The sequence below is a fragment of the Aptenodytes patagonicus genome, chromosome Z (genome assembly GCF_965638725.1).
Source record: "Aptenodytes patagonicus chromosome Z, bAptPat1.pri.cur, whole genome shotgun sequence".
Lineage (NCBI taxonomy): Eukaryota > Metazoa > Chordata > Aves > Sphenisciformes > Spheniscidae > Aptenodytes > Aptenodytes patagonicus.
Genome location: NC_134982.1, coordinates 42,557,263 through 42,573,696, shown reverse-complemented (window position 1 = coordinate 42,573,696; position 16,434 = coordinate 42,557,263). Strand labels below are relative to the sequence as shown.

Here is a 16,434-nt window from a genome sequence, read left to right as displayed (position 1 = left end):
TACTAGAATTGGTGTTTTATTCTTCCTATCTAGTAGAGGAAATACATTAGGGGTATTGAGTTTGCTGGAGCACTGGCATATTGGTACATTTTGCTCTCGGAAAAGCACAGCAAGTAAAAATTGAGGGGTTTTGTCTTGGCGAAGAAAGAAAACACTACGAGAACACAGTGCTTCATTACACTAGCCTTTACCTCAGCTCTGTTACATATTTTGCAATTCCATCACACTTAAAACTCCAACTCTTCTTGTTACATGCATCATCTTAAGTGGGAGTTCTTTTAGATCTTCAGTGTTGGCTTCCTTTTCCCAGTTAATCACTGCCCAAGAGGAAAATCATGCGCACCCCATCAATGCAAACTGTATTTCTAGTAGTTCTTGACAGCTCTTGCCTTGCTGTCACACTCTAGGTATAAATTCCCTGCAACACTACTGGGAGAAAAGTCTGCAAAGGTCCCTGGGTTCCAAGTCAGGATGCAACGTAAGCTTATGCTTCGGAAGACTTGTTATTTGTAATTCAGTTAATTGCTCATTATCCCAGTGGAACAGGACTAACCTGAGCTGAACTTACCAGCCATGGGACAGTGCTTCAAAAGGCAGGTACATGTTTCAGATAACAGGAGAGAAAAAAATCTGATTCCAGTAAATTATCTGCTTACCATAGCTCTTAATTTCTAATTGACCAGGTAGTTAATTACTCCAGGATGAGTGCCACAATTCTTTATAAAACCTATGAATGAAGTTATTACCCAGGTAAGCTGTTTCCGCAGTGACCTGCACAAAACATGACCTGTTTTATAGCCGGTCATGCTTTAATGGACAGTAAGAGAAACAATGTAGCAACAGCAGCTGTTCCACCAGAGGAAAAGATTTTAAAAAAAAAAAAAAGTATTCAGAGTCATCAACTCTTCTGAACAATACTCACATTTCTGTTATCACAGGCTTCTCTAGAAGAGCTGTTCCCTGTCCCAGAGGAGTGTTTCAGAGCGCTGACAGCCAGGTCTGCGCCCAGGGTGCACTACGGGTAACCAGTCTCACTTCATACGGAGAATGCACAAGCTGAGGCGCTTTATGTCAGGGTAGGAGCCTATCTGTACCTATACGTGTACCTCATGTAACACACCTGCAAACTTTGTAGCTGAATCAATGTGTAAAAAATACTGGAATTCCCGTATTTCTTGGAGACTGGCCTGAACACCAAGCAGAATGGTTTCTGCAGCCAGGCTGTGCTCTATTCTGCACCAGTGACTTGACAACGTTACTGGCTATGGACTGGACAGGCAGGTCCTTGCTACATACCCTTCAGGACTGTTTTGTCCGCTAGCGCCCAGCCCCTTCAGCCACTACACCTAATACCGCACCTTGGCTGCCGTGAATTTACAGCCTACCCCACACACCTCTGACTGTGGCACACCAATTCAGAAAAGATGAAATACTTTCTAGATAGGAAGCAAACCTACTGCAAAATAATGCTCTCACAAACTGAGTAGTTTTCCAAGATACAAGTTAAGTTTCTCTACAAGTATTAGAACAATAACATTGCAAGTTTCAAAAAAAATTAGTTACCCATCTACCAAAACAAAGTAGCAAGTTTTAATTTAATTATCTTCAGGCACTGAGACACAGTAGCATAACCGGTTTCTTTTTCTTAGTCATAATTAGAATCTCAGCAAGAGATAATGTAAAGGACGCTTACCACACTTAATGCTATTTCAAGTTTAAAACATGCAAAGATTTCATGAGCTACAAGGTGTCTAGAGGCTCACTTTAACAACCACAGTTCCAGTGACAGTGCAGCCCTTAGCAACAGAAGAATAATTTTCATTTCCTAAAGTGATTTTTATCCCTCAAGGAAAAGTTTATGCAAATCTCTTTCATCAGAACCAGTCTCCCACCAGCAGCTTTTTTTTTTTTTTTTAAACTACCAGCTTTATGAGCTATCATACATTCAAGAGATAAACTTCTCATGCCCCTTCCCATTTGCAAATGCGGTCTTATTTCCCATGCAGGCAGCCTTCAGAACGAATGAAAAAGTCTGCCTTCATCAACAGCACAGATGCTTTCACCACTCCTCTCCTCCTGCAACTCTCACCCAATGGAAAAGCCACCACTTAGAGCAATGAGAATTTATTAGTGGGCGAGATGCTGCCCTCTTAGTCCCTCCCAGACCTTCTCATTCTAAAACAGGGGGGCACAAAACTCAGTGCAATCTGTCATACTGTCTCTCTTCCCACTGCTGCCAGGGTACATCTCCTCACTTTCCATGGTCTTGCTTGAAGATACCTTTCTGGACGAGGAGCAGCATACACATCTCCTCACTCAGTGGGGAAATTCACAGAAGCCGTGGAACATGCTGCATGGGATGGAACAGGGAGGAAAGGCAGCTGTCCTGGTTTTGGCAGGGATAGAGTTAATTCCCTTCCTAGTAGCTGGTACAGTGCTGTGTTTTGGATTTAGGGTGAGAACAAAGTTGATAATGCACCCATGTTTTAGTTGTTGCTAGGTAATGCCTACACTAACCAAGGACTTTTTAGTTTCCCATGCTCTACTGACTGAGAAGGCTGGAGGTGCACAAGAAGCTGGGAGGGGGCACAGCCAAACTGGCCAAAGGGACATTCCATACCATGTGACGTCACGCTCAGTATATAAACTGGGGGAAAGCTGGCCGGGGGGGCCGCTGCTCGGGGACTGGCTGGGCATTGGTCGGCGGGTGGTGAGCAATTGCACTGTGCATCACTGTGCTTTGTGTGTTATTATTTTATTTCAATTATTAAACTGTTTTTATCTCAACCCATGAACTTTTCTCACTTGTGCTCTTCCAATTCTCTCCCCCATCCCACCGGGTGGGGGGGAGTGAGCGAGCAGCTGTGTGGTGCTCAGTTGCTGACTGAGGTTAAACCACGACAGCAGCGTACATGCAGACTGCGACAGGGTAAAGATGGTAGGAAGAAGCATCAGTGGGTAAGTGATAAGTGGAGGTTTATGATAAGGATAAGCATGAAAGATGGACTTAAAGTGGAAAAAAAATGTACCTGGTTTCAGTTTACTTCTCTGACAGTCATTTGTATGTCTTTCCCCTGTTCCCCCTAGCCCTATACACACATGCACACAGACTATCAGAAATGACAGGGTGGTGGAGGCAGAGGGTACAAGCCTGTTAGCCAGTTGCTTAGGATTCAGAGACATTTTTATGCCATCTTAATTTGCTCATTGGTAAAATCATCCAGTGGGGAAAAATTCCGCACAAAATTGCTGCTGCAAAAGCATGAGAATTAGCATAAATGATATGTTGCCTGGCTGAGCTGGAGTATGAACATTTAATACAGACACTAGGTTTCAAGGGAGGGGAGACTTCCAGGAGAGCAGTCATGCCAGGTGGTCAGTGGCAGAGAAAGTGAGGGTATCCAAAAATGTTGTACTGGAGAAGGAAAAAAGTGTCCCTTCTAGAGCGTTTTACAGAAACAAAGTAGTTAGGATTGACATTTACAGCAACAATCAACCTGTTCAAGAATGAACCACAGCTCCCTTCCCATATGTGCTGCAGTTACTTACCTTGCACTAGGTTTGAGAAGCATCTCTTAATTAACATGCTGTTATTCCTAAAAATTGCTGCTGCCCTCCCTCAAAAAAGTCAGCATGCAGATTCATGGATAATGTCCTTATACATAATTCTGTTTGCTAAATGTATATATACACCTTATTCCAGTACACCAAGCTCATCAATATCTAACAGTTTCTCTAATGAGCTATGACCATTATATACAAGTTGACCTACAGTCACACTTCATTGTGGAGGCCAATGAAATCACTGTTCAGTGCTGAAAAGCCGTGAAGAAAAGCAACCAGGATGCGCATTCAAAATCTGGGCATTTTATGTGCCACCTTATCTGAAGTTACAAAACAGAAACATTTTCTTGGCTCTGACCTTTGGTAACCTGTGCAGTTATGGGGTATGATTATACACCATTCTTGTGGAAGCAGCTGTCAAAAGCAGTATCAAAGAACCTTGCAAATTATCAGTACTATGGTTTAAATTAAAGCTCCAGTCATAAAATGCAGACCTTCAGATACAAAGCAGGCTTTCAGTAAAAACTAGCGTTCAGAGTTCTAACACTATCCTTTACAAAAGAAGGTTGTTAATTTGCAAACTGTAATTAAAATACAAACTGTCTGAAAAAAGTTCTCTTTTGACTCAGTGACCTTCTCACTTAATGGTAAGACATTATTCTTACTGAAAGAACCAAAACCAAAAATCCAAAGCGTATGTGTTTTGCACCAGGAGGTGCTGGTTTGTTATCATCCCAGTGAGAAAGGCACTCGGACTCTGTAAAGTCTCATTTAAAATGTTATTTATTAGAGCTAATGCTATAAAGAAAGAGGATAGTATAGATAATTTTGTATCCCTTCAGATGCTGGAAACCCCAAGTTGTGCAGCATCAAACAGGCCTATCATCATGGCACAACAAGTTGTGCAGATCCCATCCATGCAAGGGTTACCCCATTTTGGTCATTTGAGTTATTACAAGGTTTTCTTAGAAGAAAACAACTCCATTCATCACTTCTACTGTCAAACAAAAAAGGATGTTCACATGAGAACTTCTTGCTGCACTTCTGGACAAAGGCAAGGACACAGAAGTGGTGTCACCACCAGTACCAAGCGGGGGCTGCCTGCAGACTCCTCTCTTACAATCAACCCGCTAAGTTTATGCTGTGGCTGAGGGATACCCCTGAAGGCCGCGCTGTACAAGCAGCACAGAGCAGCAAGGCACAGGCCTGGGCCTACTCATGTTAACTGAAATGTGGGTCATCGACTCCTCCATGTACAATGTTCTTCAGGTCAGGATTGCTATCATATTCCCCCGCACTGAACATTTATTTAAATCACAATCCCAGTCCTGTTCTCAGGCACTGTTAGTCCCTACACAGAGCACACAGAGCATCAGCACCTCCCCTCCAGCCCGCAAGGCACGACAGCGTGCTGGAACTGAGGTGGGGTGGGGTCTGCGCGTCCTCCCAGTGTGGATCCAAACCATTAAAACACTGGAGGTGAGGGAAAGAAAAACGTCCCCTGCGAAGACAGCAAATCTGTAAGATTTATATCTCTACTGCTAAAGGAAAAGTCAGACTTAGGTTTATCCACTGAAATGCAAAGAAGTTTGTAATATAGAAATCAGAATATAAAGCTTTATCAAGAACGGCAATAAACAGGAGGATGGAGGGTGGCACGCAGGGAAACACAGAAAGCAACCTCAGCCTGTCTGCTGCAGCATTTACCAAAGACTTCACAATTTCTCCAATCTATCATTTAAGCAAATAAGGTGAAGTACTTGATTCTCCCATGTTGGCAATATTTGTATTTCATGTTACGAATAGCCACTCAGTGGCTGAAGGCCCACGTTTAGTTTTCTTCTGAATCAGCTGTGGTGTATGTTTTCATTTCTGTAGTTTCAGAGTATTCATGACAACCTACGAAGCACAGAAAATCATATGAAGCCTCACCTGAAGAAATGCTCCTTTGTTGGCTTTTGCTGGTTGACCTTCAAATACCATCATGTTTTTCATAATCAATCTCTCATTATACAAATATTTTCTAACCTTAGCACAGGCAGATCCAGGATTTATTCTAAGGACAGACATATCACAATTCTACTTTTTGTTTATTCAAATGGTATTAGGTCTTTAAGAATAAACCATGCTGATGACCTTTGAAGAAAAATAGTGGTTTCAGAAATGATAGTAAGTTCAAAGAATTTTTAGCAAGGCCTCATTAAAAAAGCGTATTTAAAGTCATTCAGGCAATGAAATAATATTTCTGACACATAAAAGACATCTTGAAATAACATATTTTTGGAAGATTCAAACATAGCGACATTTCACATCATAAAAACTGGGATGCAACCTTAAATAACGAATCAGCTTCTTTTAGGAGCACTAGTGTCATTTATTACCTGAAAATAATGCTGTTTTAAAAATAAAGTTAATAGCATTGGTTCCTATCTGCAGAAACACATATAGTATTACCCCAGACTAAGTGGCAAAAGAGAAGTTCAGACACCTTCCCGGCATTCACGCATTCAGTATTGCCAAGCCAGCCCCTAGACCAGTATGAGCAAACTCTCAGCCTTGTCTGAGGTATTTTTGTTTCGTATTTTATTGTTGCAAATCTTACAGACATTAGCGCTCTGTTAAATAAAGGAATGTAGCACAGTAAATACACCACAACAAAATAGCTGGCCAGAAACCCCCCACCCTGCCCCACCCAAAACAAAAAGCCCACTCCTTTTCCCCCTGCCCTCCCCCCCCCCAAAATCAAACCACTGCAGCTTCAATACAGAGGTCAGAGACCTGTGGCAAAAAACATCAGAGGAATTACATTCAGTAGATGTGCAGTATCAACATTCCAGGCTCACATATATTTATATATATATTTATATTTATATATAGAGATCATTAAATGTTTACAAAGAACAATATTGTTACAAATACAATACTATACTTTTCCCAACGCTTTACAATAATTTCTATTCACCCTCTTTACAGAACAATAGTACAACTTCATAGCCTAGGTACTGTGCTAAATATGTACAAGAGATCTCAACCACATTGCTGTCTTCAGAAATATATTTCATTCGGAAAACAAGGAAAGCAAGCAAACCTGGAAATCCCAACTGAGTCTCAAATTCAAACAAAACTCAAAACAAATGTGTGAAACTTGCCAATAAAAAAAAAAAAAAGAGGGCTGTTTCATCCTTCATGTAAACACTGAAGAGTTAATTAGACTGTATGAAGCAGCAAGGATGAAAAAGAATTCAGGTCTGTCACTGAAGAAGGAATGTAAACCAGCAGTTTGTTCCTTTGAATCTGTTAAAAATTCACATATGTAATCTAACAAACTGCTGCAACAGTCTAGAGAACTGCCAGCTTTCCCCTTCAAGCTCCTTCTCCTTGAAACTCTTTCCCTTTACAAAGTAAAATGGGATTGTTTACAAGACTGTTATCAGAAGTGTGCACGCACTATGGACCTCCCAGTTTAGAAATCTTACGTACACACTGAAATTGGAAAAACTGAGATTTTTTTGCTAGACTCTGATCCTGCAAGCATTCACTTGCTTAATGTTAAGCACCTATTTACCGTGAACTGTTCAAGCACTCAGGTGTCAGTAACTTCACAGAATCTTGGCTGCAAGATTTTCAAAGAAACAGTTGTGTTACCCCAAAATACATTTGCATGTTCAGGACTTCAGCATTTCCCAGCGAAGTGAGTTAAAGACCCCGCCACATGAACTGGACAGAACCACAGAAACAAGTGAAGCTGAGGGTGTAAACATAGCAGGAACCAGAAGCATGATTAACTGTGTCTTCAACAGTTCACTGAGTTTCCTCAGGCAACTTATGGAAAGGCTGCACTGTATATAATTTTCTAAATTGTACATGGTTATATACCATATTTACATATATTACTATATATATGGAAAGTTCTGGAAAAAAGTTCAAATAATCATAAACCAGATGTCTACAGTTAAACAATATACTCACAATTCATTCACTATCTAGTTGCATCAGTCAGGTAGCAGAGGTAAGTACTAACCTGGAATACTAACACCTCTCTCTTGTGCAATCTTCTATTCTGGAGATTGGGATTAAATTATATAACAACAAGAACTGCAGTAAAAAATCAAGTCATTATACATTAATCTCAACACTAAAACATATTCACTTACTACAATAGTTTATGCACCACTTCATTATCTCCCTTAAATATTTACTTCCCACTGAAATACAAAGTTTATTCTCTACCTCTGATCAACCCATGGATATCCATGATTTCTGAAAGCCAAAAATGGGCCTCTGGCAAAAGTGTTCAGTGGCTCTCAGCAGTGTTTGCACCAAGTGTGCATATGCATGTACACACACACATACACACATCCACTTCCATTAATCTCCATAGTAATGTCTAGATATCATTACTGGACTGCAAACAATGCTCACATTGCACAGTCCACCCCACAATAATTGAGAAACAAGTGACTGTGACCAACAGCACATTTGCAAAGCAGAAGTGGTGTGTGGCTGTGTGTGGCCTCCTCTTGTTTTCGTCTCGCTGAGCCTTTCTATCACAGTAAAACACAGCAGAAGCTGTTTCTTTAAAAGAAATCAACATATTAGCCTGGACTAAATGCATGGTTCAATTTCAGCATAAACACCAGTATACAGTCCTGGTAAAAAGTGACTACAGAGAATGGAGAATTTTCCTCTCACTAGGAAGAAAAGCCACTGCTTTTTTTTTTCCTCTTAAAAAAAAAACAAACCACAACAACCCAACCCCTTTTTCCCTTTTGTTTCTAGCATGCAAGTTAGCGGCCAATCAAATCCTAGATTTCATACATCCCTACAGTTTATCATCTTCATACAAGTGCATATAGTACACACATATCTCCTTTAAGTGCCATACATATGGGAAAAAATCACGAGTTAAATTATATAATAAAATAAATAAGTTTATTCCCACCTCATCCCTTCCACTGTTATCTATATCATGAACCAAAGAGAAAGTCAATAAAATTAGACAGGTCTTTGGACAAATATATATGTTAAAACTGGCTCAGAGAACAAAATTACTTAGAATGTCTGCAGATCTCTTATATTCAAACTTCATAAATAGCAAGCACAATTTTAAAAATGTCTATATACACTGGCACACATGGCTGTGTGCACCAAATTCAGAATTAAGAGCCTAGAAAAAGTGTAGCTATTCAGGAAAGCCCCTCACTATTTCTTTTGTAGGTATTTAAAGATCATCCCCCCCTTCCTTTAACCTCTAAAATAGGCAAGGGACTATAAAAGACATCTTGCATTTAAAAACAAAGTAGAAGAAAACAAAGAGTTAGAAACCCGGGGGCAGAGAGGGGGAGGCAGCTGTAAAAAATGCTTCCCAAATTACTTAGTGTCAGTAATGCAAGAGTAACGTGTTTCAGCAACTCACAGAATACCTTTTGGGGTCCTACTATCATGAAGAACTGATGACAGAGGGGAATTAAAAGGTGTGTATTTGGACAGTCCATTTTACAACAGCAGCATTTACTGAGTCTTCATAAGCAGGTAACTCTTCCTGGGGGCAAAACTATCCTTTTGGTATTCTACTTTCCCTACAGACATAAACCTTTAATACTGAGCTCAGTGCCTGTGGGAAAATAGGGTAGGAAAAGCAAAGTCACGTGCAGGATATCCAAGAGAACACTTCGCACCCTATACTTTTATCTGTTTGGTAAAGATATCTTTCATTCAGCAACATTTAATTTACTCAGTTTGTCAAATTATAGCCACAAAAATAAAACTGATTATGTAGTATGAAGCAGAGTCAATCTTCTTTGTGAATCCTGTAGTGAACAATGCTGCTGTTATTTTCCTGTTTTGCATGTGGAACTGCATGAAGTTGCACTTGTAAAAAGATGCAACCAAAATAGTCCCATAGATGTATTATGCCCCTTCCCAAAATACAGGAAAATAGTGGGGAGAAAAAGAAAAAGGGAGGGAGGAGAGAGAGACAGTGTGTTTGTGTCTGTGAAGGAGAGAGAGAGAGAGAGCGCGAAAGAAATGTCTCTGCAGACACAGAAATGCAGCACTAGAGAGACAAGCACTAATGAGGAAAAACATCCTCCATGCACATTGTGACGGTGAGGTGTCAGCTTTAGATGTAAACTGGTTGCTCTTGCGCAGTCAACAGTCTGTACATGGCAGCTGGCATAGTCTTCATATGAATCTAGAGGAAATAAGACAAGTTAATCAGTGTTCCTAACATGCATGCTACAACAGGGCATTGGTGAAGGAACTAGCTAAGGTCATACAGGACAGAAGGGAAAGGTAAAACCTAAGAGTTTTCATACCCTTATTAAAGTACTGCAAGTGGTGATTTTATGAAACAGTATGTTTAGTATCAACGAACCATCTAAAGTTGTGGACACTTCATACTGTCAGATTAAAGTTCTAAAACATAGGAGAATTACGGGTAAATAATAAAAGAAATGGTGTGCTGGCTTGCTCTCACTTCCACTTTTTAGATTTGAATAGCAACAGGCTAATAGAGGTAAAATCACAGAATTATGGAACAGTTTGAGTTGGAAGGGACCTTTGAAAATCATTTAGTCCAAACCCCTGCCGCCGGCAGGGACATCTTTCACTAAATCAGGTTGCTCAAAGCCCTGTCCAGCCTGACCTTGAACACTTCCAGGGATGAGGCACCCATAACTTCTCTGGGCAGCCTGTTCCAGTGTCTCACCACTCTCATCGTGAAAAATTTCTTCCTTATGTCCAATTTAATTAATTTAATTTACCCGCTTTCAGTTTAAAACCATTACCCTTTGTCCTGTCACTACAGGCCCTGGTAAAAAGTCTCTCTCCATCTTTCTTAGAAGCCCCCTTTATATATCGAAAGGCCACAGCAAGGTCTCCCTGGAGCCTTCTCTTCTCCAGGCTGAACAACCCCAACTCTCTCAGCCTTTCCTCACAGGAGAGGTGTTCCAGCCCGCTGATCATTTTCGTGGCCCTCCTCTGGACCCGTTCCAACAGGTCCGTGTCTTTCTTGTGCTGGGGACCCCAGAGCTGGATGCAGTACTCCAGATGGGGTCTCACCAGAGCAGAGTAGAGGGGCAGAATCACCTCCCTCCATCTGCTGCCACGCTTCTTTTGATGCAGCCCAGGATATGATTTGCTTTCTGGGTTGCAAATGCACATTGCTGGCTCATGTCCAATTTTTCATCCACCAGTGTCCCCCAGACCTTCTCCACAGGGCTGCTCTCAATCCATGCATCCCACAGTCTGTATTGATGTTGGAGACTGCCCCGACCCAGGTGCAGGACCTTGCACTTGGCCTTGTTGAACTTCACGAGGGTCACATGGGCCCTCTTTTCAAGCCTGTCAAGGTTGCTCTAATGGCATCCCTCTCCTCAAGCTTATCAACTGCACCACTGAGCTTGGTGTCTTCCGCAAACTTGCTGAGGGTGCACTCAGTCCCACTGTCTATGTCACTGATGAAGATATTAAAAAGTACTGGCCCCAGTATGGTCCCTTGAGGGACACCACTTGTTACTGGTTTCCACTGGTTGTTACTGGTAACAACGATGAACTGTTATATTGCCTAGACGCATTGCCTGCTCTTACCTCACCAACAGCATTTGAGAGAATGTGAACAATTTTCTCATGGGGTGTTGCTACAACACTCTGTCCATTGATTTCAATGATTCGATGGCCAACACGCACACCTCCTCGCTCCGCTATACCTCCTCTCATAAGGCTACAGATCTGGAAGGGAAAGGACAAATTTATCAGGGTCTGGATAAGGAACAGAGGCTTCAGATTACCCATTTTTGTTTGTAAACTGTAAACCAGCACTTAAACACAGAGGCTTGCAACAAATTCTAAAATGTAATTGATCACTGATTCAAAGTAAAATTTGTTAGTGACAAATAACTACTGGATATTCTCTTCCAAGAGCAGAACATACAACACAAACAGCCTTTTCTGACAGTATGTCATGTGAGCTGTGGTTTGGAAATTTAAGTGTGTTAAACCGTGGTCCTTCATACAATGTTCAGGATGCAGATGCCTTACAACAGAAGAGGATCAAGGACAGTCTTTTTCTTTTGAGATCATGCAATGGCTTGGTTAGAGACATGAATGATGCAGATTGAAAGCAGCCTCTGCTACACATTTTTGTTTCTCTAACCTAAAACAGCTTTTCTGTTCCTCTGGCTGACTTTAAAGTTGTGAAGGAAGTATAGTCAAAGATAAAAAATAACTCTGATTAACTCAGCTTTTATATCTTGGACTTAACACATGTGCAAAGTCCTGGTTGCTGTAAGGGAGAAAATGGCAGCTTCCCTCTTCCCACACTGAAACTTACCCACAAATGGATAAGAAGTTTCATATATATTAAAGCTTAACCAGAGAGTATGGAAGCTACTTACAATCCCATTCTGCACACTGAAGCCCAACTGATATCTGAGGTCTGGTCTCCTGATCAAGACTGTGGTTACTGGAGGACACCTAACTATGTTCAGTTTAACCCGGGCCTGGTTTTTCAAACCCTGCAAAAAGAAATCACCATGAAAAATGCTGGCAAAGACAGAGTGAAACATTTAACGTAAGCACTGGGGGGTGGGGGAAGTGTTAAAATATTGACATGGGAACAGCCCTGAATAAACAGCTCTTTGTATGCATTGTAACAGAATCTGATCACTGAATGCCAGACACAAGCATCAGAATATTCAGTGAAATGAGTGATAAAATATCAAATTTTTCTTGCTGAGAAGCTGACACGGTTGTTTTAAGAAAACTAGCTTCCTGTTGGCAATTTCTTAATTTGATAACACAAATCGTGTATAAAAAGAATATTAAACAGGTCTATGCATCTCACCAAAAAAGCCAATGACTGTGGATGGGAAATAAAACTTTAAATAATTAGCTAAGACAGTTACAAATAAGTGGCTTCCCTAATGGGATATATTCAATTCTGTCAAGCAAACTGCAGGTCCTGCTCATATCATGCTTGTATAAGCAGTACTCCTAATTTCCATTCCTCCTCCCTTCTAAATGATCACATTCATCATGAACTCTTTGCTACCAGAAGAAAATTGAAGGAGGAAAATTTATTTTTACTGTCAAGGTGGTAAAACACTGGAACAGGTTACCCAGAGAGTTTGTGGAGTATCCAACCTTGGAGTTATTTAAACCCTAGTGGGCACAGCCCTAAGCAACCTGCTCTACTTTGTGCCAAAGTGTTGGTCTAGACCAGCTTCAGTGGTGACTGCCAGCCTGAGAGACTCTGTGATGGTATGGCTCCCTGAAAACTCAAATGTGAAAATGTAGAAAACTGCAACCTGACCCCTGGTACAACTATTCGTACTTACACAAGTATTCAGAGCTCTTGCAGATTGTTAAGATATTTTTCTGAAATGCTTCATTCACACAAAGGATTAACCAACAAATAAATACATAAATATAAAATCCACATCAAGAAAGAAATGCTTTATAAAGAATACAGCAACTTCCACCTTACTTAATACAACACCTAGCAATTCCAGTACCTACTCCTGAATTCCTTTTGTATGTACAATTGAAATCTGGATCCCGCTGCAAGTAACAGGTGTCCGACACTGACTTCAGAAGGTTAATTCTGAAAAATAATTTCTACTATAGCTAAGGTAATACACTGAAGTCTCTACATCCAGTTTACTGCTGCTGATTCTGTTGAGCTAAACTCCAGATTCAGCAGTGACTTGAATAACTAGACTGGCATCCTGCCACGGTGAACTGCCTTAGAGTCTGTTTTCTTGTCAGTGCCTTAAACTGGATGCAATCATCACATGGGAAACAGCTGCCCTCACTTCCACACAATGCTGAGCTCAGCTTGGCTCATTATTGAAAGTGGCTTCAAGAAAATGGGCATGTGAATACAAAATGACAAAACACATGGCTGTGGGAACTGCCTCTACTCCACTCTCAGCAGAAAGAAGGTCCGAACTCCATCTCTTCCATGACTATGGACTCCTCCACTCCAGTGAGGAGTTAGCAGCACACCACACATGCTCAAGGGCCTTTCATCTTCTATATGCAGGTCTTCACAACAACACACATAGTGGAAGACAGGGATTAATCAACCTGTACTAAGCTGTGGGTACAATGTTTACTCAAAAGTCTGAGGGGCTTTTGCCTCAGCCTTCTAAATCCAGGAGGGTAGGAGTCATGCAGAGTACTGGAGATGCCCATTTGTATGAGGAATTTAGGTGTCTAACTTCAGTCATCCGATTTCACTCAGCTTACATGCCCTCAACAGAGTTGGTATCATTGCGTTCTTACTTCCCTGACGAATGTGCAACTTATTTATATGTATTCCTTGAAAAAAAAGTAATGTGGTCCCCAACAAATAATTTTCTAATTTTACAGAAAGCACATATATTTCAAAAGTGGCTAATTTCCAGTATTATGCAGACTGGTAATATATGCTGATCAGAAACAAAACAACTGCATCATTTGACCAATTTATTTGCTTATCTAGTCCCTGAGTATGCTTCTGATAGTAGGCAGCACCAGATGCTTCTGAAAAAGATACAAGTAGCATAATACAATTAGGGAATAACCACCACATATGGAAAGCTTCTTCCAAGCTCTGTCAGTTTGCAATTGGTTTATGGTCAATTAGTACCAGAGATTACATCCATAATACTGAAATTATCTTATTTGAAGTGCTTGCAAGATATTCTTCTTATCTACATAATATTCTAATCTTTTCATAGGAGTCCTTACAGCATGCTAAAGAAATCTGAAATCCTGAGATGCTTCTGCCACATTTAAATGTGTGCTTTGATCATTCAGTGGTATATATACACTTGTTACCAGAAGCTATATGAACAGCTCCAGATGTATGGAGTACATAAAGAGACTATCTTCTCTTTAGAAAGACAAAATGAATGTCTAGCAGTTCCTATAGCAACAGCAGTAAGTATCAGTGAGGAAGAGAAAGGTCTGCAGAAGCTGGAAACAGCAAAGCTGGTTGTTTCTGTTTTGAGCAAGTACAGACGAGCACAACGAAACTCCACCTGAGAAGTCCCTGAATCAGAGAAGCGTAACTCACCACAGTTTTAGAAATAAAACTGATGTGGGATAGGAAACCAGTATGGCTAACATGAAAAGCCTAAATTTGCAGGGAGTTTTGTTCCACTGAAGCTGGCACAAAGATATTTAGTATGATTTTTTTTTCCCTTCCTTCACAAATGTAAGACTGTTTTTGTCGTGTTTTTAGTATGCTACACTTCCAGGCTATCATTTCTACTCACTGAATCTAAAATGGCTGGTTCAGTGACTTGTGCATCTCTTACTCATCAAAACTCAACATTAACATTTTTGGAAACCAGAATGGGAAGTCTTTATAGCAAACATCTTAGTTCAAGTATTAAGAAACTAATCCATGGACAAAAAATAAAAATTTACTCTGTAAATTTTTTTTACGTTATAAATTTACTTTGTAAGTGCAAAATTTACTTTGCAATTTAAAAAAGTACAAAATGCAAAAAAAAATTACACAATACAACTTATTACTGGAAAGTTGCCTAAATAAATAAGTTTAACAGGCATATTCCTAGAAATCAGAGGATTTCTGTATAGTACACCACCAGCATTACATTATGTGTCTACATGTTATGATCTGCAGTAACTCTGAGGGGCTATTTTGATAAATAACAAAGTCCATATAGCTTAATCTCAAACATTCCCTAGTAATGCATCGTTCCAGCTCTTGAAACTCTGATGTTTAAATACCTATTCCCTTGTATGCTACAGCTACTCCAGACACTGTTCAGTTCCAGTTCACCTGCATGCTTTTTGCAGTCACATACTTATCTGACAACTAGAAGAAAGCACTTCTAATTAAAATATCTCATTTAGCCAAGTCAAGAGAAACATCACACCTTCAGATAATTTGAGCAGTTTCTACAGAGGATAAGTATGTCTTTAATTCAAAGTTTAAAAGTTTTAAAAATAGTTACAAACAACAACAACAAAAAAGCATTAGCTCTATTTCAGCCAGATACTAGGAGGCATTTAAACAGCTAATATGGCCTAGGACAGTATTAGGCATCTGTGCCTCCACTTGTCACATAAAATTTTAAGTGTCTTCAGATGTATATCTGGTAATATCTTCCTTCTGAACAAAATATTCTCTTGGAGTGCAGTGGAGTGAAGTTCTGCAGAGTCCTTGTCTATGCAAGTAAATGGCACAGCTCACTTTCTGGGAGTCAGTGTAGCATAACTCCCACTGTAGTTTAAAGATCATGAAATGGAGTGCTATACAAACATTTGGGAAGAATTTACTTAAGAGTTCTATACTTTCTGCTCTCCTATTATGGAACCCTTTTAAAATGTGTAACTTCCAGAAACATTCTCCATACCTTTATAATGCTCTGACATGTTGAGAGTGGTAAACCAACCAAACTGGTCCCATTGATTGACATGATCTGGTCCCCTATGTTCAGCTTCCCAGACTTCTCTGCTGGTCCTCCGTGCATCATGTTGGCTATGATAACTGTAGGCAAAATGGATCCCCAGCCAGACTCCACAATCACTACACCTAGGATTTCTCCTTTTTGCTTTTCAATGTAAACCTGTATCATAAGAAAAAGTGTTTCAAAAAAAGGCTTCTTCACACCTATGGAACTGACTAACACCAACGAACGCATACCTCTCCTTATTTGCAACCTGCATTTCTAATTCAAAGGCAAAACAAAACAGGGTACACATTTTACTACATTTCATTTGTATTAAAACATGATATCATCAACACTACATAATATAGATTTTGCTTAGTGCGAAACACCCCTCACAACTTCTTTCTGCATATGAGCAGAGGAAACTGGAGTGGAAGAAACCCTCGTGCCATGGGCTTCG

At 40.3% G+C, this 16,434-nt stretch overlaps 1 protein-coding gene across 4 annotated transcripts in view; it reads right to left on the bottom strand.

Moving 5' to 3' along the window:
* Positions 1 to 6,317: 6,317 nt before the first annotated feature.
* Positions 6,318 to 16,434, bottom strand: part of APBA1 (amyloid beta precursor protein binding family A member 1) — a 104,709-nt gene continuing 94,592 nt past the window's right edge. For all 4 annotated transcript variants that reach the window (XM_076362473.1, XM_076362472.1, XM_076362476.1 and 1 more), the window contains 4 exons: positions 15,939 to 16,151; positions 11,961 to 12,080; positions 11,155 to 11,295; positions 6,318 to 9,757 (listed from right to left, as the gene is read on the bottom strand). In XM_076362473.1, coding sequence (XP_076218588.1) covers positions 9,686 to 9,757; positions 11,155 to 11,295; positions 11,961 to 12,080; positions 15,939 to 16,151 — 546 coding nt within the window. In that variant the 3' untranslated portion in view covers positions 6,318 to 9,685. The remainder of the gene's footprint in view (positions 9,758 to 11,154; positions 11,296 to 11,960; positions 12,081 to 15,938; positions 16,152 to 16,434) is intronic.